Source organism: Gobio gobio (assembly GCF_949357685.1).
Source record: "Gobio gobio genome assembly, chromosome: 9".
Lineage (NCBI taxonomy): Eukaryota > Metazoa > Chordata > Actinopteri > Cypriniformes > Gobionidae > Gobio > Gobio gobio.
Window position 1 is genome coordinate 4,620,354 of NC_137115.1, and position 26,293 is coordinate 4,646,646.

The 26,293-nt window shown below is 41.6% G+C and overlaps 1 protein-coding gene across 5 annotated transcripts in view; it reads left to right on the forward strand.

Moving 5' to 3' along the window:
• The window catches only part of st3gal4 (ST3 beta-galactoside alpha-2,3-sialyltransferase 4), an 85,616-nt gene that overhangs the window by 26,858 nt on the left and 32,465 nt on the right, over positions 1 to 26,293 (forward strand). For all 5 annotated transcript variants that reach the window (XM_079824690.1, XM_079824692.1, XM_079824689.1 and 2 more), the window contains 3 exons: positions 15,299 to 15,370; positions 25,240 to 25,312; positions 25,478 to 25,567. In XM_079824690.1, the coding sequence (XP_079680816.1) occupies positions 15,349 to 15,370; positions 25,240 to 25,312; positions 25,478 to 25,567 (185 nt within the window). In that variant the 5' untranslated portion in view covers positions 15,299 to 15,348. The remainder of the gene's footprint in view (positions 1 to 15,298; positions 15,371 to 25,239; positions 25,313 to 25,477; positions 25,568 to 26,293) is intronic.

Below are 26,293 nucleotides of genomic sequence, written 5' to 3' on the forward strand. Positions count from 1 at the left end.
ACACAGACTTCCATTGTTTTCGAGGTTGTGTGGGGATCGCGGCCTCCCGGCCCTGCAGCATGTGGAGCTCATTAGAAGCACCTTGAATGCACCTCTGTGTTTTTTACATGGGAAGCGTGCACAGAATGGAAGGCTTGAGCGATCCTGAGAGGTGATGGGGTTAGGGGCAATGATTTGGGGATGGGATTGATGCTAAAGCTTTCGTTTCATTTAGTTGGGTGCGTAGGAGCGGTTATTAAACGTTTAAAAATGTTTGAACATCTGCCGATGCATTATTTGCATATGACATCAACACTTCATTAATGGACTTATTTATTTTCAAATGAGAATTACGAAGAAACATGAACTAAGATATGCATTTTAAGAACTTGTTATTAAGGGAAAGACCCCTTGTAGTGAAAATCAAGTTTTTAAAGGGTACATAACACACCAGTCTACCAGTCTCATGTTAATCTTGAGTATCTGTAGAGTAGAGTTGATCCTTCATATCGCCAAGAGTCTTTAGTTTTGTCCTATTTATAAAAGACAGATACACTGTACTGATTCTTTCTCAAAAATGTGCAGTGGGCGGAGCTAAAGAGTCAGGAGTAGGGCTGAAACGATTCATAGAGTTACTCGATTAACTCGATTACAAAAATTCCTCGAGGCAAAAACTCTGCCTCGAAGCCTTGTTAAATTCCTATGACGCGCACTATACACGCAGGGATCTGATTCACACGGACCGTTGGCTTGATGGAGGAGAGTAAAGATGTCCATAAACGGCAGAGAATGTCTAAAGTTTGGGATCATTACATTCTTAAAAAAGAAGAGAACAAGGTGCAATGTGTCTACAGCAAAGTAGACCTGGCATTCCACAGCAGGACAACTTCAATGATTCAGCATCTAAACCGAAAACATCCACTTCATGCCGTTTCACCAAGCGTCGCTGAAACGTAGCCTAAGCCTATACATTGATGTTCGCTGATTTTAATCCCACACTGTATTTTTAACGATGTCGTGATTCGGTTTGACTAGATAGGATGTTTAACTTTGATGTTTTTAAGTAGTAAACGTATTCACGTTCAATTGCAAGAGAGTATAGCCTAAAAAAAGAACCCCTTTACACACACTCACACACACACACACACACGCATGCACCCTCTTCTCTCTCACACGCCAGTCAGACCAATCGCGGCAAGGCATCACATATGCTTTAACTTTTATGTAGCCGCGCAACAATAATTTGAGCATGCATTCACTGTATACTCCGGGACGTGATGTTGTGACACGATTTTTCGAACGGATGCTTGACCTAAAATGCAACGCAATGCAAGTGATGCAAGCCAAATGCAGCGTTCTATTGAAAATGAATGTATGTTTTTCTGCCGTACCAAACTGCAATGAAGCAACTGGTCTGACTGGGGCGTCACTCTTCCTCACACACGGCACGCGTGCACACACACACACACACACACACACACACACACACACACACACACACACACACACACACACACACACACACACACACACACACACACACACACACACACACACACACACACACACACACACACACACACACACACACACACAGACAGGTTGGTAGGTTACCATAGCAAATAGGCTCACCCCAGAAATTATATATTATTTGCTAGTAGCCTAACGGTAAATGCTGCAGGTGTAGAAATCTACATAAAACAAACATTTACTTTGATGTCAGGGCTAGATTACAGCATGAAACCTGTTGTGCATATTAATAAATTAAATTGCTTTTCCTCTTCTTTTTTGTTATGCATTATTTGTTTTGGTTGTTTAAAAACACACAAACATTTTTAATCCGATTAATCGATTGATTAAGTGCTAGATTAATCGATCACAAAAAGAATCGATAGCTGCAGCCCTAGTCAGGAGTACACACACACACACACACACACACACACATGAAATACATAATTTCATTATCCCTGGATAACTTTCAATTCACTATACGTTCATGGTGTTCACATTATATGCACTTACATGCCGATTGCCAACACAACACACACATTTGATCAGTTTCACTCACCGTCTGCGGTTTCCACTCATGACCTGGAACAAACACACACACTTGCAGAACTCCGGAAACACAAACTGCATCCACTGTTCCCTTAACGCTGGGTTTTTTGTGAAGCTGAACAAGGTGATCTTTCCCTCACACACACACACACTTATTTTGTGACATTGTTGATCTCGTGTCTAATACACAACGCCAGCGCTGCCAACAGCTCCAGTATCCGAATGAAGCTGTTGATGGGCGTGCTCTTGCTCTCGCTCTGGTTGATGTGTGTGTGTGTGTGTGTGTGTGTGTGCACGCTCATTCAGGAGAAGTGCCCATTTGAAGAATTACGCCCTTCATGATGTCATACAGGGCCATACTTGAAAAACACTTTTTGAAACTTGTTTGAATCCTGAAGGAGTGTGAGACGCGTGGGTGGGCGTTTATATCAGTGGCATATTTGCGTCATATACGCTGATGCCAATATATCTGTGACAGGATCATATCGGCCGATAAAATCGGACCTATATATCAGTTGGGCTCTTTCTCCAACGACTTTCTAAGATGTTCAAAGCGTTTAAGGATACTGATTTTCAAGGCAGCTGCCTGACTCTGAGATGGTGAATGGGAACATGGGTTGTGTAACATTAGCAACACATTATTAACACTTTGATAATGTAGTCAAGCCAAAGGCATCAAATCAATTACCGTTATGTGTCCGACGTTCAGTGTTGTGCATGAACGCGTTCAATGAACGACGTTCACTGAACATGTTCATATTTTTGCTGAACGCTGAACTGAACGAATCACTTTTCATTCAATGAACGTGAACGAGAGCGGCGCTCACTCTGGCAGGAATGAGCAGCATGCGCAGTTCACGTTCACGTTCATTTGAAAAGTCAGGTTTTACGACACGACTGTTTACAGCAAACACCTTGAAGGTCCAGCATCATGACTAGTGCTAGTACTAGTTCACGTGATTCAAACTTAGCTACTGCTGAAGCCAGTTTTGAAGAGCACTTAGCAGAGTTTTATGTACAAACAAAGGAAGAGTCAGACGGAAAAAACCTTACGTTTTTGTGCAAACTGTGCCCACCGGGACTAAACAAACAAGTACGTACTTCAGCCACATCGAGCTCAAATTTGAAACGACACATCGAGTTACGCCATCCGAGCTATCTTGGCAAATATCTGCGACTGAATGATGAACGCAACAAATCATTAACGAAGAGAGGACCGCCGCCAAGCACACACCCAAGTTAAGCTCACTGAACATACAGTATACCTTGACTGCACCTTGTTTTTTCCAATTTCTACATATCATGATTACACATTATTTAAGGGGTAAATATTATTTTTCTCCTGGCTATAATAATTGTCTCTTGTTTATTGGTACAATAGTTTTGATTAGTTTTGGAGTGGCAGTGATTTGCAGCTGGTAATGGATGGTAAAGAGGTTCTATTGAGTAAGATAGTGGCCTATCTTAAAAAGAATTTAACAAATGAATGTGAACTAGTTCATTTTTAGATATGTGAACTGAACTTTGAGCTAGTTCTTTTTAGGTATGAACTGGCACAACACTGCCGACGTTGTAGAGAGCGATACATAAAACACATTAACATTCTGATACAGACGACCCTGTATAATTACCTCTTCCTCTTCTGAATCAGTTTCTGGTTCGTAGTTTACTAGAGTTGAGCGAGTGGATCAGGGGCTAATTTGTATGTTCAAGGATGTGTTTGCTTGTTAATGTCAAATGTGTTAATTATTTCTCATTTAAAATGGCGTGTTTCAGCGAGGGGTCTTTAATGCTGAGCATTCTGGGACACATAACGGCTTAGCTCTGACTGCTGAATGCGTCTGGACAGAGCCAAGGTTAAACAGGGTTAACGGCGGAGCTGTGAGTTCAAGCCTATCAAGATTATTGGATTCTATTTTCAATCAGGTCATAGCTATTTTTATGCTTTCTCTCATGCATTTACTTAAACTATATTGTTAAACTGCAGAAACATTAATTTAAATACCACCTTGATAATAACAGCCATTTCATTCTGAGTTCTGCTTATTGCTTGCTTATTTAGATGCTCTTTAGAGGAGTTGCATCTTTTATGTTTTTTTGGGGTTGGTTGCATGATCATTGCACGTTGTTCGTTGTTCATTTAAATCGGTGAAGAATCCTCTTGTCTGGGCTCATTACACCCAGTTCAACTTTGAATTGATGAACTGATAACAAATGCATACAATCGATGAACATGAACAACCTTGGATAGTGACAGTACGTCTGTCTTTAACGGTTTATACGGTTTCGTCAACAAAAGCATTTCCCTAAGGAGAAAATGAAAATACAAGGTGAATTTCAGTGATTGAGATCTGGCAGCAACAGCACATTCTTTATGTAATACGTCAAGGAATATGTCATTGTGGTTATAGTGGTTAAGCCATAACCGCTTCAACCATTGTGGTAATACACACATGAATTTACACTATTAGTTAATATAATATGTTACTAGGAAATTAAAACAATATGAAACATTTAATTAATAACATTTAATGATTACTTAATCTATTGATCATGTATAATTTTCATTAGTTGTTGATGCAGTAATCATTAATAAATGGTTTAGTTCCTCATGAGTCATACATTAACTCATGATTATTTGTGCATTAGTTAAGCATTATTTAATGCACATTAGTGCACCCGTAAAGTTTTACCGAAATATTTAATTGGTTTAGAATGGGCCTGTAGAAGTAACTTAAAGGGACGGTTCATCCACCAATTCTGTCATCAATTACTTTCCGTAGAACACAAAATGTGATTTTTTTTAAGGATATATAAGCAGATCAATCACCTTTTTAAGTTACAAACACACCTTGCATACTTTCTGAATGTTTCATAAAATGCATTTTTTTGGCATCATTTAAAATATAATGGCTTTAGATAGTCTTCGTTTTAGTCTTAATCTTAAACCTTTCTTTATATTTCCAGCATTAAACTAGATTTGATTCACAGATTTTCAATATGTTCTCAGACCTTTGGACAGTACAGTATGTGATAAAATAGTGCAGTCAGTGGTTAACATCATTAAATCTTCTTATGAACTGGGAGAATGGAGAAAGAATTGCAGGAAATGTCCTTAGAGAAAGACTCTCAGTGCAGCACCGGCACACCTTTAGATTCTCAGCAATCTAGAACTGATGAAACATTACTACAGCATCTAGTGAGAGAGGCTGAAGAAGAAACTTCATGGAATTACGGAAAAGCAGAAGTAATGATCAGTAATCCAGCCTTTAAATATTATCATAAGGGATTTACTATTGCAGGATATTTGTAAAGGCCATACCAGCCAATTGGGATCATGTAAAAAAATATACATATGCTTTATTTAGCTTTTCCTTTTGTTCAGAACTGGGCTCTAAACGTTTTTGAGGTAACAATAAGCGTGACAGGTCACACTTTAGATTAGGGTCCAATACACGCTATTAATATACGACTTTTACCTCAATAAACTCCTAATCACTGTTTATTAATAGTTACTAAGGTAGTTGCTAAGTTTAAGTATTGAGTGATTAAGGGATGTAGAATATGATCATGCAGAATAAGGAATTAATATGTGCTTTATACGTACTAATAAACAGCCGATATCCTAGTAATATGCATGATAATAAGCAACTAGTTTAATAGTAAGAATAGGACACCTAAACTAAAGTGTTACCGGGTGACAACTTAATATTGGATGCTAGACGCACAGTGCTCATGTTGATGTTATGTGGCATTTAAAGCAGTAGAAACAAACTTGGGTGCCTGTCATGTGGTAAAGCTTGATATTTTTGTCTTTTTGTTCATGAAGAAATGCATACTCGAACCAGAATGAAGCATTTCCTTCTTACTGCATCTCTATAAGCAGCAGTGCAAATGACAAACGCTTTAGTTTTATTAAACTGCTGTGTATTGAGATACAATCGGCCAAAATGCAAACATATTATGTAATGGTTTCAGTGTTCTTTTTTGTGTTTCAAATTAGCATTTTATTGATTGTATAAGAGATGATTTCGATGAATGCTTTTTAGCTCTGCTAATGGCTTTGAAACCTATTTTATTGGTAGTGTATTGTGTTGAGAGTAAAGGTTGCTGATGCATCCTGGCCATACCCTGGTTAATAGCATTATACTCATATTATGATAACTGTAAATTGTTTGTTGAGCTGGAGAGCTTTTACATTCTTTATGCCTGTGAAATAGGCAGGCATTACAGTTTATGTCCATTCAATGTATTGTTGTTTTCGAGTTCTTGAATATGAAGTAAATCTGAATTGAGGTAGCAGACTGTCACGTATAGGGGTGTGCTCAAAATATCGATTCTTAGATACATACCAATATAATAAAAAAAGATACAGTATCGACATTCTAGCCCTTGGTATCGATACTCCGCCCCGCCATTAGGGGGTGCAGCGGCGCACGCGAGTTTGAAAAAAAAAACTCATGGAAAATGTTGAAGATTTTAGAAGCTCCGTTGTCCCAAAAGGCAGATGTTTGGACACATTTTGGTTTTAAAGCAAAGGAAGGAAACCAAGGGATCGATAAAACAAATGCAATCTGCAAGCATTGCCAGGCTTCTATACGCTACACCGGTAATACAACTAACCTGCGCGCCCACCTGCAAAGACACCATGCAGACAAGCTAGCTTCGCCGCAGCCCAAAAAAACACGGGACCCCACACAAACTACTTTAGACAACACATCATCCAAGCTTCCATCTAACTCAGTCCGTGCACAGAAGATTACGGAGTCTGTGGTGCATTATATTTGCAAAGGTTTATGTCCCTACAGTGTTGTCGAGAACACAGGCTTTCGCTTTATGATCAAGCCTGTAGTGCTTCAGTCAGAAATTGAAGCTTTCGCGCCTCGATCGCCCCCCGGTGGCCGGTCCCAGTATAGCTCCTAAACCCCGCCTCTCCATGTATTTGAATGGGCGCGAGACACTAAACAATTTAATTACACTTTAAATAATTGTTTCCTAAAGATGGTTTCTGTCATTTTAGGCAGTTTTTATTACAATAATTTCATTTCAAGTGTTCGTTTTTTAAATAAGTTTAGTTTTAGTGAGTTATTTGATGCTATAAAAATGGGGGGTGTGACGTCATGATTGACAGCTGAGATTGACGGCTTCTCTGAGTGAAGTTGTCACTGAGGCACTAACAGACTTTTTTCTGGATTTTTGGGAGGAGATTGGAGCTTTAGCTTTAATTTCTACACTTCCATAACTGTTTATTTCACACCAACATAATTAATTGTTCTGCATCTGCGAGAGTGTGGGCGGGCTTTTGATAATCGCGCCTCTACTTCCTGTTCTCTACTGCGCAACTCCGGTCCCGAGATGTCAGCGCCGTGAGCTGGCCTATGAAAGCTTCAACTTTGGTCAGCGGAAGTCAATGAAGTCGCGTCGTCCATATTTTTTTACGGTCTATGTTTATGATCAACACGTTAGATCCCAGTTATGTGATCCCTACCTGCAGCTGCATGATCGACAAAGCAGTACCGAGGATGTATGACAAAGTCAAAGACCATGTTAAAGGTCCCATGGCATGAAATTTTCATTTTATGAGGTTTTTCAACATTAATATGAGTTCCCCTAGCCTGAATATTGTCCCCAAGTGGATAGAAATGTTGATCGGTGTAAACCCGAGTTCTGGCTGTCTTTCTCTGCCTTTGAGAAAATGACAGGCCAGACGAGCCAATCCTGAAGTCTCCTGGTTTGACGTCCAAGCAGGAGCGGTTACCTCCCTTTCCTCCGCCCAGAGAATCTGTCACGCCCATGCAAACGCTCGAGAGATCATGGCTAGTGAACGAGTGAACGCTCGCAGTTTCTCAGTGTTTGGATGTACAAATGAAAACCTAAGTCTTTTTTCAGTTCCTTCTGATCTGTGATCAGTGATTTCTTATGTGTAGCTAATTATTTATTATTCGTGCACACACTGCGGCTTCTCTCTCCCGACAGAACGGTGTTTTCTATCTTGTGAGTCAGTGTTTTTGTACGTCCTCGTTGCGTCTATCTGTTCTAACATTAGCAGAGTTACATCCTTAGAGATAAACCTCACACACGCCGAAGCTCGGGCTGCAGTGGCCCGGCCTTCAACATCCCCGACCCCCAGTACTGCATCTGGCCCACAGCGGAGGCACCAAACGCGGCGCGAGATTAAGCAGAAGGGGGGTAAGCGTGAGCATATCCGGGCTAGGCAGCTATCCCCACAATAAACTGGATTACATTCGATTACTGCTGTTGTGTCTTTGTTTGCGCTGTGTACTCAATGCGAGTGAACGCTGGCAGTGACGGTTTTCATATGATAGGAAAATATCTAAAAAAATAATGCTATTATCAACACTTACTCGTAACTCGTTCATCTTGACAGCTGTAATGGTACTTTGCATGTGTTACAAAGTTGGTAATAATGATGAAGACGGACTCGGCGTGACTGGGACTCGTGTTTATTCAGAACTCTCAGATACAAACACAATAAACTCGCGCTGACAGACAGCGCTCTCATAACTCAGTAGTTACTATAAATAACTTTGTTAGCAATCGCTGAGCTCAGTCTCTGGTACATTAGTGATGTCCGGTTCGCGAACGATCTTTCTTTTGAACCGGTTCTTTTTAGTGAACCGAATCAGTTCACCAAATCGGACTGAATCGTTCTAAACGGTTCGCGTCTCCAGTCAGCGCTGATCCATAATTTACTAAAGTTACTAACTTTCTGACATGAGTGACAGCCCCTCCGACTAGAAATAGACTAATAACCTGTAGTATATGCTGTAACTACAACCGTTCACTGAACTGAGACTGACAGAACTGATGTGAAGTGAACTCAGGTCCATCCGTCTCTCTGGCAGCAGCTCGTGCCTGCTCGTGCCTCGTAGACCTTGTTAAACCACGCCCCCTCCGCTCATTTTGAATGCAAAGATGTCAGCCAATCACAACAGTGGGCGTTTTTACTGAAGTCTCACAGCAGACACGCCTCTTGAAGCAGGGCATTCAGCCACAGGGCAAACAGCAGTATAGAAAAAATGCCTTTTATTTCTAAATTATGACATTTTATGATGTAAAAATCATACTAACAATATAAGTACACCTCAGGAAACATTATAAAATAATAGAAAAATGCCAAGCCATGGGACCTTTAAGTCAGCCCTGAGTTCTGCCCCACGAGTGGCACTGACTTGTGATGGGTGGACATCGCGAGCCACGGAAGCTTTTGTTACAATTACTTGCCATTACGTTAACGAGGAGTGGGAACTGATGTCGCACGTTTTACAAACGCGAGCCATGCACAAGAGCCATATGGGGTCAAACATTGCAGAGTTACTGAAAGTGGCGCTGGAGGAGTGAGACCTCGTATCCAAAGACCCAGCTATTGTAATAATAATAATAAGATTTTGTGCTTTTGTGAGCTCAGACTGTACCCTTGGAAAGTTAAATGCTGACTTGTGGTAATTTCCAGATTAATACAATTTGTGTACAATTAATCAGAGCACTTAAAGTTGCAAATATTTAAGCAAAAAGCACTTTGTTATAAGGCACTTTTGATTTCAATAAATTGAAGAAAAATGCAGAGTTCTGTTTGTTGAGTAAATGTGTTCAGCAGAACTAATTGGCTCTGGCCCATGTATTTTTATTGAATCGTATCGAATCGTGTCACATTGTATCTAGGGATGTTAACCGATGACCGTTTGACCGATGGTTGACCGTATCAACGTTAACCGATCAAAGTTGTCGGTTAAAAAAAAAAAGTGATCTCTAAATTAGGCTTTTATAGACAGTGGACTAAACGCTACTACAGTTAGCCATCTCATTCCAAAATCTTTTTGTGTGAAGTGAACAAATCCCTCACACTCAATTTTTCATAACTCGACTGTTTGTACTTAATAAACCAATAAAAACATTTGGCGCGAGGTCACAGCGTTTGGGTTTGCATGCTCACAAGGTTTGCGGTTAGAGCCAGGGCAGACGACAGTATGAAGCGTGCAAAGAAAAGTAGTGTGTGGGACCATTTCACCAAAAAGAACGACACAGATGTAAGTTGCAACTTGTGTGATACAGTGCTTAATTAGAAGGCACTCAGTGAGTTAGACCTGCCTTGGCCGGTGCGTGTTTTACGCATTCTGAAGGTGCCTCTTTTATCCATTGGTTTTATCGTGTTGCAGTCTATTAGACAACATTCCGCATAAGATGGGCTTACATTTGGAAATATATTACATCTACATTTCAGTGGTAACACATAAGGTGTTGATCATCATCTTTCTTTATTCTTGTTAGCACTACCTCGAACTAAAGCGGCGTCTTTTCGGAGCTGTCATTTTCTTAAATGAGCCACGGCAATGTTTCAAATGAGCTTCTAACGCTAGACAAATGCCTTTATTTTCAACGCGATCACCTTGTACCCAAACCATTTCGAAACTAAGGAGCCATTTGTCCTCCGATTACAAACAAGCTCCTCGGCGCTGCGTTTGCGGGACTCATGTTTCGTGCTGTAGGGGATTTTAAAAAAGTGACGTGAGTCGAAGGCAGGCGGCGGCGCCGGGACAGTGTGTGTGTGAGAGCGGGAGGCAGCGCGGCAGAGAGATGCGACAGAGTTGCGTAATTGCAGGCGCGGCTCGCGGCTGTTATTTCAAATAGCGCAGCATATTTTAAACTAATCATGAAAATGTTTAGTTTTCGCCATCCCTAATTGTATCAAATCGAGACAGCTCTGTATCGAGGTACATATCGAATCGTGACCGGTGTATCGAGGTATTTATCGTATCGCCAGGTTCTCCAAGGTATACAGCCCTAGTCACGTAACTAAAGTGCAAGGGGCGCACGACAAATGAGAGTTAAACGAAACAGTCTTTATTTAGAAATCCACAGGGAAACGTAGGGGATAAACAGAGAATACTCTACAGCTTACACAAATGTAAAACATAGACAAGATTGGAAAACCAACTAAAAGAAACAGGGAGTATAAATACTAGAACAAACAAAAGATCTAATGAGTTAATTAACAAAACAGGTGAATGGGTTAACTAATCAAACATATTGGGAAATTGGGTAAAACATGCAGACAAGGAAGACAGAATCAAAACACAAAGAAACGGTCAAAACAGAACATAACCCTGACATTACGCCCCATCCCAAAAAGGCATGTCATCGCGCTGTACATAGTCCAACTGAGGAGGCAGGGCTGGGGCTCTGAAGGAGACGGGCGAGACAAAACACATAAGTCCATGGGGGAGTGGAGGGTGGGAGGAGCCCAAAGGGGAGCCAGATGGATGTCCAGAAACCAGCCAGGACGAAGCCCCAGGGCAGAGTGGAAGATGAAGGCGGAGCTGAAGGTGCAGGCAGGACAATGTCTAGCCAAGGCAGAGCCGGTGGGATGAGGTAGCCTGGTGGAGCCGTCAGGATGATTATTTCTGGTGGAGCTGACAGGTCGTCAGGCCATGGTGGAGCGATGGGTTCTGAGGCTGGAGGCGGAGTCAGGGGAGTGAGGGCTGGGCGGAACCAGTGTGGAAACAGGAGAGGGGGGGCTGGGTGGAACCAGTGGGGAAACAGGAGAGTGAGGGCTGGGTGAAACCAGTGGGGAAACGGGAGAGTGAGGGCTGGGTGGAACCAGTGGGGAAACAGGAGAGTGAGGGCTTGGTGGAACCAGTGGGGGAACAGGAGAGTGAGGGCTGGGTGGAACCAGTGAGGAAACGGGAGAGTGAGGGCTGGGTGGAACCAGTGGGGAAACAGGAGAGTGAGGGCTGGGTGAAACCAGTGGAGAATGAGGGCTGGGTGGAACCAGTGGGGAAACAGGAGAGTGAGGGCTGGGTGGAACCAGTGGGGAAACGGGAGAGTGAGGGCTGGGTGGAACCAGTGGGGAAACAGGAGAGTGAGGGCTTGGTGGAACCAGTGGGGAACCAGTGGGGAAACAGGAGAGTGAGGGCTGGGTGGAACCAGTGGGGAAACAGGAGGGTGAGGGCTGGGTGGAAACAGGAGAGTGAGGGCTGGGTGGAACCAGTGCGGAAACAGGAGAGTGAGGTCTGGGTGGAACCAGTGGGGAAACAGGAGAGTGAGGGCTGGGTGGAACCAGTGGAGAAACAGGAGAGTGAGGGCTGGGTGGAACCAGTGGGGAAACAGGAGAGTGAGGGCTGGGTGGAACCAGTGGGGAAACGGGAGAGTGAGGGCTGGGTGGAACCAGTGGGGAAACAGGAGAGTGAGGGCTGGGTGGAACCAGTGGGGAAACAGGAGAGTGAGAGCTGGGTGGAACCAGTGGGGAAACAGGAGAGTGAGGGCTGGGTGGAACCAGTGGGGAAACGGGAGAGTGAGGGCTGGGTGAAACCAGTGTGGAAACAGGAGAGTGAGAGCTGGGTGGAACCAGTGTGGAAACAGGAGAGTGAGAGCTGGGTGGAACCAGTGGGGAAACAGGAGAGTGAGGGCTGGGTGGAACCAGTGGGGAAACAGGAGAGTGAGGGCTGGGTGGAACCAGTGGGGAAACAGGAAAGTGAGGGCTGGGTGGAACCAGTGCGGAAACAGGAGAGTGAGGGCTGGGTGGAACCAGTGCGGAAACAGGAGAGTGAGAGCTGGGTGGAACCAGTGGGGAAACAGGAGAGTGAGGGCTGGTCGGAACCAGTGCGGAAACAGGAGAGTGAGGGCTGGGTGGAACCAGTGCGGAAACAGGAGAGTGAGAGCTGGGTGGAACCAGTGGGGAAACAGGAGAGTGAGGGCTGAGTGGAACCAGTGGGGAAACAGGAGAGTGAGAGCTGGGTGGAACCAGTGGGGAAACAGGAGAGTGAGGGCTGGGTGGAACCAGTGGGGAAACAGGAGAGTGAGGGCTGGGTGAAACCAGTGTGGAAACAGGAGAGTGAGAGCTGGGTGGAACCAGTGGAGAAACAGGAGAGTGAGGGCTGGGTGGAACCAGTGCGGAAACAGGAAAGTGAGGGCTGAGTGGAACCAGTGGGGAAACAGGAGAGTGAGGGCTGGGTGGAACCAGTGGGGAAACAGGAGAGTGAGAGCTGGGTGGAACCAGTGGGGAAACAGGAGAGTGAGAGCTGGGTGGAACCAGTGGGGAAACAGGAGAGTGAGGGCTGGGTGGAACCAGTGGGGAAACAGGAGAGTGAGGGCTGGGTGAAACCAGTGTGGAAACAGGAGAGTGAGGGCTGGGTGGAACCAGTGGAGAAACAGGAGAGTGAGGGCTGGGTGGAACCAGTGCGGAAACAGGAGAGTGAGGGCTGAGTGGAACCAGTGGGGAAACGGGAGAGTGAGGGCTGGGTGGAGCCAGTGGGGAAACAGGAGAGTGAGGGCTGGGTGGAACCAGTGGGGAAACGGGAGAGTGAGAGCTGGGTGGAACCAGTGGGGAAACAGGAGAGTGAGGGCTGGGTGGAACCAGTGGGGAAACAGGAGAGTGAGGGCTGGGTGGAACCAGTGGGGAAACAGGAGAGTGAGGGCTGGGTGGAACCAGTGTGGAAACAGGAGAGTGAGGGCTGGGTGGAACCAGTGCGGAAACAGGAGAGTGAGGGCTGAGTGGAACCAGTGTGGAAACAGTGAGGGCTGGGTGGAACCAGTGGGGAAACAGGAGAGTGAGAGCTGGGTGGAACCAGTGGAGAAACAGGAGAGTGAGAGCTGGGTGGAACCAGTGCGGAAACAGGAGAGTGAGGGCTGAGTGGAACCAGTGGGGAAACAGGAGAGTGAGGGCTGGGTGGAACCAGTGGGGAAACAGGAGAGTGAGGGCTGGGTGGAACCAGTGGGGAAACAGGAGAGTGAGGGCTGGGTGAAACCAGTGTGGAAACAGGAGAGTGAGGGCTGGGTGGAACCAGTGGGGAAACAGGAGAGTGAGGGCTGGGTGGAACCAGTGCGGAAACAGGAGAGTGAGGGCTGGGTGGAACCAGTGCGGAAACAGGAGAGTGAGAGCTGGGCGGAACCAGCAGGGTTAGAAGAAACAGGTAATTATCTTCCTCAATCACCTCCAATAATTCCTTCAAATAATTTCCAGAGGCCATAAAAATCACATCCACAGTGGCAGGATTGTGACCGGGCATTAGAATGAACACGGTTACTTACATGTTGTGGCATTAATGTCGAGTGCGAAATTGAGGCTGATTTTCCAAAGAATCCACAGTGAAATGTGCCAAACACAAGTAAATAATGCTCGACTGAGACATTCATATTGTTGAGAATAAATAAGCACATTCCTAGCATTAGGATCCTTTGGAAGGTACTTTTATTTTTAGTCTGTTCGTCTCTCCTCATCATCTCACTAACACTCCAGTGGGCGGGCCAAAGGTTTGATGATGAAGTAAGCGTTGATCTTCTTCTGCAGAGGAGGTCTTTCACTGATAGGCTCGTTCTACAATTCTATTTTAATTATATTAACCATATTTTTTTGTTTTGTTTTATTTGTAGTAAAACCATGGTTATTTTCTGTAGGGGTATACCATACAGCCAACAATCAACTCAAATAAATAAATTAATTTAAAAGAAAGAATTAATTAATTTCTCAAATAATAATCTTAATCTTTAACTCCGACTCAGTAGATATAATAGACTATTTATATTGTATATCATAAATTATATTTTATGGTCTGTGATAATGGCTATTGTGTTAGATAAATTCTTTTATCTCATTGCATCAGTGTCTAAAATAGGATGACATCATGGAAGTATTCTAACCTCACTGAGTCACAAATTTACCTCTGAAATGCTGCAAAATCAGTGAAAAGTCCAGTGATGCATGCCATCATTATACTTTACTTGTTTCAAACGTCCTTGTGAATTGGAGAAAGGAAAGAAAAGTAATCAGTTTATGTGGTTTATTGGAGAACAATGCATATCAGTGAGCTAAGAAATAAACAGGAAACAGGAAACAAAACTTGGGTGTGTATGATGTCATGCTTGCATGTGCACGTGTGTCTCTGTCCTATGGTTGCATGACATCAATGACTCTATAATCTGATTTAATCCAGAATCCCCTGCTCGATCCCAAACACTCCCACCGTCACACAAGTATCTGCTACATTAATAATTTCTTCAAGCTCTCCTCCACTCCACCTCCAACACAGACACACAAACACACTCTTTAGGGTAGAAGCATCAGACATATCAAGAGTGAGGAAGTGAAATTCACCACAGACAGAAGAGACTTTTACAAGGAAACATTTTTTTTATTTCTGTGGGCTTTTGACTTTTTTTTTTTTTTTTTTTTTTTTTTTTTTACTTTCTTACGTTTGGGTTGTGGGAGGAGAGCGATTGTGACAGTATCATTTTGTTTCATCAGGAAAGCAGTATGGACCGTTCAGAACTCAGAGGGCAAAGGCATGAGTGAAGATGACCTTAAAAGCAGTCAAAAGTAAGTACATGCAAACACACATAATTACTCCAGGGGTTGGGGTGTTATGCATAATTTTTATGTAATCTCATATTAATTTATAGACTATATGGAAAATACGAACGTTTATAATTTTATCACACCAACAAGAGCTACAAAAATGGCTTTGAAATGGACCTCAATTAAAAGGTTTTTTTTAGAGACGGTAAGGTTAAGGTTCCACAATATAATATGCAAAAGTAGGCATGAGAAAACTGAGCTTATCAATTATAACAGAATTTAGGAACATAATGTGAGTCTTGTACCGAGCTCCGCACATGACATGGAGGAAAAAACTAGCTAAATCGTGTGCACAATTTATAAATCGAGGGAACAAATTCGTAAATCGTGTGGACGGTTTAGCAAGTTGAGGGAACGAAGAAGTAAATTGTGCGCATGTTTGTTTCTTGCACGTCATGTGCTGGACTCCGTAGTCTTAACTCCTGTTTTATGGAAAATATTCGATATGACTATACAACGATCCTAATAATAGCAATAATATATATATATATATATATATATATATATATATATATATATATATATATATATATATATATATATATATATATATATATATATATATATATATATATATATATATATATATAATATATATATGTGTGTATGTGTATGTGTATGTATGTGTGTGTGTGTGTGTGTATGTGTATATGTATATGTATATGTATATGTATATATATATATATATTATATAATATAATATTATACCAGTGTATATATATATATGTACTTGTACTTGTAAGCATATACTGTAATTGTACGTGTAAACATATATGTGGCGTTTTGGTGCACTGAAAAATTATCTTGTGTCCGTTTTTCTTTTCTCTGTCATTTTTATCTGGCCAACAACACAAAGCAATAGTAGTTTAAATATTAGTTATCATAGGTTCACCACGCGGTAATATAATTATTATATTATCTTGCATCTTGCACATAGGATTGAGCAAAACCCAACAAAGCTGTAGATCTACAATATTAGCCTAATATCAGTTTGGGGTTGGTGATTGGCACAAATATCGATTTCGATCTTGATTCAGTGTCAGTTCATATGTATATAGCCTACTGTACATATAAGGACAAATAAGTTTGCCTTAGCACTATTTTAACATTATTTTTAACTTTTCTTGGGTTAAATTATATTTGCTTGCATTCATTAATATTCACTTGTGTGTGCTTATATAAGTATTATTAAAAATATTAGGATGTAAGTTATTAACGTTTTAAAATTTCACATTTAAAGAAATCTAGTGTTTGATCATGTCTAAATATGTATTTAAATGCAAAACCTAAAAATAAGTAAGCAGTTATGATCAGCAATACTTTTTTGAGCAACTAGACTAGATACATGTATATTTATTAAAGAGCCATACAGGCACCTGGTGGGTAATGGCATTACAAATGAAAATTATAATTTTTCCAGCCACATAATGACTCTAATTTGCCTCGTTGCATTGGAATTCTCTATTTTAACCTTAATTACTACACTAATTGTAATATAAATAAGAACAATATTTTAATTCATTAAATGGTCATTAATGGACCATAATTATTGCACAAATAGTAGGCCTATTTAGTACCAAAAGATCTCCTCAAAATATTCAATAAATATTATTAAACTAAAATATAGAACATTTATTTAATTGAAAAATAGTTAAGGTGTATGGTCACATTTGACCATCAATGAGTAAGTGTGACCAATTAGTAAGGAATACCTGAGCGCTAAATACAAGAAAAACATTAACATTAATGCTAACAATGTTGCATCTCCATCACTCTCCATAATAAAATGATACTGTAAATATGGTTGACGTAATAATCAATGCACACTATGCTGTACTGTTTACCAAAAATTGCTGCAAATACCTGTATAGTGAAACTGTCTATCCATTCAAATGCATTGACAGCGCGGGTTTGAACCACGTGACCGCGCACGCCACCGGGAGATGAGGGCATGTCACAACTCTGTTTTTCAACACCTCTGGCTTTAAACTGTTATGCCACATTAGCGCCTAAATATTGTTTGAATTTTGTATTAAAACTTTAACAATTTTAAAATGTTAGACTTTGTTTCATACCAAGAGCAGGTTTGGCCATTTGAGAGCGAGAGACGGGCGTGAGTGACAGAGAGATGGAGGGAGAGCAGGGAAAGGAAATGCAGCTGAACGAATACGCTGCATGTTTTAAATAGCGTAAAAAGAATAACGACACGCAATACGTGGCGGCCGGTGTTGAGTCTATGTGTGGGAAACACTGGTGTGCAAAGTTGTTGAAGTGGGTACTAGTAATGGGCGATATAAACGATAAGCGATATAAACAATGCAAAATCGCGATAATGCACGTTGATGACAGAATCTACCCGCAAAATTTAGAGCCACGAGCTGCAACTGGCAGCAATGCATCATCGTATTGGTCATCTTGAGTAAACATAGCTGAAAGCGAAATGGAGGAGCTGGTAAAAAAGACCGGTGCAACATCCATTGTTTGGACGCACAGATGAGCGGGCGCATGCGCACCGTCATCACCCGGGTGAAGCGCCAGAAGACGTTATGAGAAGTCTCACACGTCTCACAGCGCGCAAATATTGAGTTCTCTTTCAAGTCTTGCTCTTGAACGGACAAACTCACACAAAAAGTATGTCAACATGTCCATCTTGATGAGTATTCTAGCAGGCATAGTCTGTATATGCCTTAAGTAAACTTTATACAGTCAAGAAAGACGACGCATATCCATGCATTAGGTCTTAAAGGGGCATTAGCCTTTACTGCTGTCTGTTTAATGTCAAACAACAAAAGACAAGGACTCACTCATTGCTCTTGATTGAATAGATTTTGTAAGTTTAATAGGATTAATCTTTAATTTATACAGTCAAATATGCAATGTTATTTTACATTTGATCATTTTCTGTACCTGAAAACTAATGTTAGACGTAGGCTACCTGAAAAACCTGAAAAGCATAGTTTATTTAAGCGCGTACAGGACGTTTTTGGCGCTCCTCTGTGTGCGACGTTGCGGAGCTCTCCGAGTCAATTTTTTGTTGTTGTTGTTATTGTTGTTTGTACTTGTGCGTCATGTTAGGGCAACTGGACACACAAACATAAAATATGATCGAGAGACCCTGAAACGGCTTAGAGAGAGTAGTCAAAATGGACTGTTTGACATTAGTTTGCTGGACTCCTTTCTGGAAATCCTTCGGGATATCGGTGTGATACCAGGCCAGAGTAGGGGTGGTTCCCCACAAACAGAGCCGAAAGCGGAAACGCGGCAGGCGGGGAGGAACCGACCGGAGGATTCGCCGTTTGGTTAGCAGAGGAAGGCTAACGCTACCGGTCATAATGTTTGCAAACGTCCAGTCACTGGAAAACAAAATGGATGAACTACACGCACAGATATGTACGCAACGATACGTTCAGGATTGTTCACTGCTGTGCTTTTGTGAAACGTGGCTAGGAGATAAAACCCCTGATGAGTCCATAACACCAGAAGGCTACACGGTCTACAGAGCCGATCGTAACACAGTGGAATGTGGTAAAATCCGCGGGGGAGGAAGAGCGATCTTTGTCAATCAGTCCTGGTGCACAGACAGTAAGGTAATCTCACAGCATTGTTCTGACGACGTGGAGTTTTTAACTTTGAGGTGTAGACCCTTTTACTTACCCAGAGAACTGCAGTGTATTGTTGTGAGTGTTGTATACACCCCCCCCCCCCCCTCTGCCAAGGAGGAGGCTGCACTAAAAAAACTGCATAACATGATCAATTAGTATGACATTTACATTTACATTTATGCATTTGGCAGACGCTTTTATCCAAAGCGACTTACAGTGCACTTATTACAGGGACAATCCCCCTGGAGCAACGTGGAGTAAAGTGCCTTGCTCAAGGACACACTGGTGGTGACCGCTGGGATCGAACCAGCAACCTTCTGCATATCAGTTAAGTGGTTTAACCCACTGGACCACCACCTCTCCCTCTGTATGAGAACATGTATCCTGACGCTGCTTTTATTATCCTGGGAGATTTTAACCATTGTAATCTGCGGAAGAGTATTCCTAAATTGTATCAGTTTGTGACCTTTCCCACTAGAGGAAAAAATATCTTGGACCATTGTTACAGTAACATTTAAAAATGCCTATACAGCGGAGCCCAAACCGCATTTCGGAAAAGCTGACCATATAGCAATTTTTTTAAAGCCAACTTACATGAGAAGACTATCCGATCCAGTCACAACCAAAGTCGTTAACATCTGGACGGAAAATGCACGGATGAACTTGCAGGGATGCTTAGAAGCTACAGACATGAATATCTTCAAAGATGCTTCAGATGATATTCATGACTACACAGAGACTGTTAGTTATTATATTAATTGGTGTACATCTATCTGTGTACCATCTAGAACTATCTGTGTTTTTCCAAATCAAAAACGCTGGTTTAATGGTGATATACGCTTGAAGATCAAGCTAAGACAGGCAACTTTTAAAGCAGGGAACGAGGAAGAATATAAGAGAGCACAATACGACTTGAGGAATTCCATTAAAGCAGCAAAGAAGGCATATTCCCAAAAACTTGAAAGCCATTACATGCAAAACGACACACGCAGTATGTGGCAGGGAATTCAGTCTGTCACTAATTATAATAAGAGAAGCACCAAAGGACTGAGACTAGAGATGCCACCTTACCAGACTGCCTTAACAATTTTTATGCAAGGTTCGACTGCCTGAAGGGGGAGACTCCCTCAAAACTTGGTTTGAATACTGAGGAGTGTGCGCTCCAGGTCACACAAGAACAGGTTCGGAAGGTTTTTGAGCAATTAAACCCCCGTAAGTCAGTGGGACCTGATGGTGTATCGCCAAAAGTTTTGAAGGTCTGCGGAGAACAACTGGCAGGTGTGTACACAGACATTTTTAATCTTTCTCTTACACATGGAGTGGTACCACGCTTATTTAAGTCATCAATTATTATACCTGTCCCCAAGAAAGCGAACACATCTAGCCTGAATGATTTCAGGCCAGTCGCTTTGACTTCAGTCCCAATGAAGTGTCTAGAGAAACTTGTGCTCCGACATATTAACTCTGTGGTTCCTGACACTGTTGACCCCTTACAGTTTGCATATCGCCCTAATAGATCAGTGGACGATGCACTCTTCAACACCTGGACCGAAGCGGAACATACGTAAGAATGCTTTTCCTGGATTATAGTTCTGCTTTCAACACGATCCGACCTGGAAAGCTAATTGAGAAGCTAGTTGACATCCGGGTCCCAACCACCACCTGTAACTGGGTTTTGGATTTTCTCATTGACAGACCACAAAAAGTGAGGATGGGAGGTAACATCTCAACTGAGCTCACTTTAAGTACAGGAACACCTCAGGGATGCTGTCTCAGTCCAAATCTCTTTACTCTCTACACACAAGACTGTGCCACTAACCAGAACAACACTGCGATTATTAATTATGCTGATGATACAACTATCCTGGGCCTGATCAAGGGTGGGGATGAGACTGGTTATAGGCAGCTGGTTGACAAAATTCTGGCTTATGGGGATGATAATGACCTCATTCTTAATTTAGATAAAACAAAATAATTAATCATGGATTTTAGAAAGAAGAAACCCTTGTTACAGCCACTGATCATTAAGGGGACTGAAGTGGAAAAAGCTGAGAGTCACAAGTTCCTGGGCCTGCATGTGTCATCAAATCTGAGTTGGACCATAAACACTGCTGTCACAGTGAAGAAGGCCCAACGGCGGCTTTATTTTATCAGGCTGCTAAGGAAGGCAGGACTTGGCCACAAGCCACTCATCCAGGCCTATAGAGGACTTGTGAAAAGCATCTTAACAAATGGCATCACTGTATGGTTTGGAAGCACTACCCAGGCAGAAAGGAGAGCTCTCCAAAGGGTCATAAAGGCTGCGCAGAAGATCATCGGATCAGATCTTCCATCTATGGAGGCCCTATACACACAACGCTGCAGGAAGAGAGCTAAGAATATTCTCAGGGATACACACCACCCTGTACACTCAATGTTCAGGCCTAAACACTCAATATATATCTTGAGATATGGCAGACCGGACATTATTATCTCACACAGGGTGCGGTTTTGTAACAGTTTTTTCTCATCGACGGTTAGACTGATGGCGAAGGATATAGCAGAGGAAACAAACATGTCTGTTTTTGTATAGAGATGTGAGAGGTAGTCTGTGTTGTGTTCATGTGTCAGTCTCTGTTAAATAGAGAATGTTTTATTATAGTTTTTTAGCACTGATAATACGTATTATCTCGGGACAGTATTCAATACTAAATTGAATTAAATGTGCAATAATGTTATTTTAAATTTGTATCTTAAATTAAAGGGGTGGTAAACCACGATTTCACTATTCTAACTTTAGCTAACGTGTAATGTTGCTGCTTGAGCATAAACAACATCTGCAAAGTTACAACGTTCAAAGTTTAAAGCAAAGGGAGATATTTGCTTTTAAAGAAATCAGTTTCTAAGAACTACAGCAAACGGCCAGCAGGCGACTACACACATTCCTCCAGGGTTGGTGACATCAACAGGCTCAATATTTACATAAACCCCTCCTCCGAGAATATTAAATAAGGGGGGGTGAGGCCATTTTGTATCGCGGCGCTGTTGTGGTATAAGTTAGGCTGGAGTGTTGTTGCCGCGATGCCAAGGAAACGCTGTTATTTTCATCCGGATTGCAGGTCTGGGGTACTTGCTCTGTTCAGCCTTCCTTTGGACGGGGGTGCGTTGCAGAGCGTTTAACATACAGCATGTTATATGCACGTGTGTTTGAGTCAGCGGGGAATCAGGCACGCGCAGGGCTCCCTGCAGCACATCTAACAGAGGAAAACATCCACCGTCTTCGCGATTTCAATGCCAGATTTGCACAACGTCAGCTGCGTGAAAAAAACACTGCCGGTGCGTGGATGCACGACGCGCGCGCTGCACATTTCACGGAGGACTAGACATGTGCCGGTAAACGGTAATACGATATTCCGCAATAATGAACATGCACAATATTGTTATCGTGGGCACTTCAAAATACCGTGAATAATTATTTATTACGAATTATTCCGATTTTAGAATGAATTTTAAGAATACTTTACCCATCAACCGTTTAAAATGAAAAACACGTCAAAGAGGAACGCGCACTGATGTAAATAGACCGTGCATGAGCCGAGCACATGGCGGAATGAGGAGACTCGCTGAAGTGCACATTCATTCTTCGACAGCAGAGGCCGCTGACGGAACAGCAGAAATGCAGCCGTTTCCCCAGTAATCACATAACCTACTACATAATACTTAAAGACTTAAGGCTATTAATTTTCAAACTTGCATTTTATATTTTAATCTGGACTAAATTACATGTCCTAGATATTGTTTGAATATGTTCTGACTGTTGTTCAATCACACACTTTACAAGGCTCCAGTATTTAACATTAGTTCCTTCATTAACAAACTGACAATGAAAAATAGCCTACTTCTAAAGCATGTATTAATCTTAGTTAAATGTACATTTCAGCATACCTATTGTTCTTTATAATTCTTTTGCACTTTAATCTGTTTTAAATATTTGTTTACTTTATACATTTTTGTGTATTGCTTTATTGTATTTAAATGTTTGGTTCTTTTGTTATAAGAAAGTGATTTAACCTGTTATAGTATGACAACACTTTTTTTGCAACTTATTTCAATATCGTGATAATACCGTATACCGTGATAAAAGCTTCAGCAATTAATCGCAACATGAAAATTTGATACCGGCACATGCCTACGGAGGACAACACAAACTTCCACAAACTTCGCGAGTTCAATACAGGATATGCACAACGGCTTGTCCTGAAAGCTGGATTTACAAACAGAAGCTGTTCACGGGCCACAACCTGTAAGTCTGATTTATTTTTCATCGATGTGTTTTCCTGTAATAGGTTGTAGCAAGGAAGTAAACAGATGACAACGCTGTTCTGCAAACCAGTCTGTTAAATGCTCATTCATACTTAACGTTATCCGACGAACACCTAACATTACAAACACTAACGTTAAAATCTCAACAGCAAACTTGGCATTAGTGTAAATGATTCTTTGATTAGAGCTTTTATGTATTGTTTATCTACAGGCATGCTAAACATGGTTCTGTGTGTGATTTGGCTAACTTACTAGTTAAAGCCAGTGCTTAGTGTTCGTTTTGGGTTAGTTCTTGCGACAGATATTTGGCTATATTCGTTCTAAAAATACAAAAGTTAAAGTGCCATTCAGTAGCGATCACTATAGATCCGCAGTCTTTACTCTTGAGGACTGAACAGGTTCTGCTCGATCATCTTCACTCAAATGTTCTGGGTCTGATTCGGGCTCATATGGTTTTATTGACGCCGTTGTTTCTAATACTGACCAAAGCACAGCCTCTGGTAAGGGGCGTGACGTTTCCGACATACGTGCACTAGGCGGTTAGTGAATCACAACACACTGGGCCAGCTAACCAATCAGAGCCCACTGCGTATTTTTGAGGGACTGGCTTCATACAACCCGGAAAGCATCAGACCGTTTTACAAGGAGGGACAGAGCAGTGTAGAATAAAGGTCAAATATATGAAAAATAAGGCAATTTTTTTTTAAACGAAGCATGAACACATGTTACAGTGCACCCCACAAACACAGTCAAGCCTTCAAAAGAATGTGTTTTACCACCCCTTTAAATTAATAATCTTAGTGTGTGGGTTTAATGACATAGGTTTGTGTTGCTCTTCGTTAATTGTTTCTCAAGAGTCTATTTATTGTGTGAAGTCTATTTATTGTGTGAAGTCTATTCATTGTGTGTAGTCAATGTATTGTGTGTAGTTTGTTAGCTGGTCTTCTATGTTGATTTTATGTATTGTATTATTGCCGACTCAAAGAGCTTTGCTACAAAAATTCCTATGTACCTGTATTGCTGTACTGGTACAAATGGCAAATAAACTTTTCAACTTCAACTTTAAAACTTTCTACTTTTTTTTGTTAAAGTCTCTGCAGCTAGTGTACTTGAATTTTATTTATCTGCAACAATATGTTATAATTACAGTTTTGCACAATAAAAGTTCTCAAAACTACATACAACATTTCTTTCTTTAAAAAAAAAATATGGCTTTCCTTAGGGTCTAACCCGTTCTGAAATGGTTCTATTATAATTTTTATATCGCAATATTTATCGTTATCGCCAGAGGCTGCAATGTATATTGCAATATGGATTTTTGGCCATATCGCCCATCCCTAGTGGGTACGACTGTTTATTTCTTCTGCTGCCACTCAAACAAGACCTTGGACACAGTAAGCATTGCCTGCGCCCTGTGTGTCACGTTAAACCAAGGAAAAACTGGATTGAAGACTCAATTGCGGAGATGGGTGATTTATTGACAAAATAAACATTATAGAAAACCAAAAACCCACGAGGGGGAAAAATAAAACTAGAAATCACAACACCAACTTGGAACAGAACATCAAGGATCACGGGGAAAATAAGAGACGAAAGACAACGATCCGACAAACAGACTGCAAACACGATGAGACTATAAAGGGTGAATAATCGGGAGGGAACAGGTGGGGTAAATGAAACAATAATTTATATAACAAGAGGGGTGGGATCCAAACAAAGTCATTTTGGGTCTTTATAAAATGCACTTGAAATCATGCCAATCTTCTTGTATTGAGTTTATAAATCACTTATGGTCACTACTGCACTATACACATGCTATTAAATGCAAGGTTTCTCAGAACGAATCTTATGTATTTTAATTAATTTGCTTTCTCTCTCTCTCTCTCTCTCTCTCTCTCTCTCTCTCTCTCTCTCTTTCTCTTCTAGCATGGTTTTTTAGACTCCTCCCAGTTGTGCTGTTCTTCATCTGTTACTATTGCTCCCAGTTCTACTTTGAGAGGTGAGTGCTCTCACCTGCTTTACATAGTATCAAATCCATTGTTTTCATTGGTTGTTATTATGGTACAAAAGGTAATATCTTCTCAGGCTGAAGCAGGCAAAAGCTTCCGAGGTGTGTGTATGCTAACTTTAACCACTGAAACTGACTTTCTTTTTTGTCTTTAAGCTATGGAGGCAGCGGAAAGTCCCCTGAGCCCACTGTTTCGCTCTGTCACAACTATCGCTTGCAGAGGAAGTGGGAGAGTCTTAAATTGAAGTATGTGACCTGTTTTTGAGAAACGTTAAAAACAATGTTCTGTCATGAAACTCTAGATGGCGCAGGCTGATTAACATGACCTGCTTATATATAGGGCACGGCTGATTGGTTGCTGCTGTATCAGTAGCCAATCAGCTCGCTGCTCAACCTTCCAATACTCGGGTCGCATTTGCCTTAGCAGTGCAGCTTTCAGAACCCCTCCACCTTCCCCAGCTCCACCTGTATAGATCTGCTACAGGTAAATCATGTACGCTATATTGTATAGCAGCACGTCTTACTTTTTATCACATCAGCGTGTTGTGTATGTATTAGCATAGCAGCAATAAAAGTATCAGCAGCGCAGCAGATCTGTTCAACCAAGTCCAACATATCAACATTTCCAAACACTCCGAGAGTTGTCATGACAGAAACAAAAACAAAATCTATTTCTTCTTCCTCTATTTTCTTCTATTCCCTCCCTTTTCTATCTTAGGCTACTCTGAGTAATGTCCAAAATTTAGTATTTCAGGCACTTTTTTCGTTTCTTCGCCTCTTCATGACGGATCGCTTCCTGTACTCTTTAGTTATAAGTCGCTTTGGCTAAAAGCGTCTGCTAAATGCATAAATGTAAATGAATGTTTTTTTAATTCATACAATGGAAGTCAATAGTTTTCATTTTTATATACCATAACATTGTATCAAAAACATTTTCCAATAACATTTTTTAAAACAGCTTGAAGGGCAGTA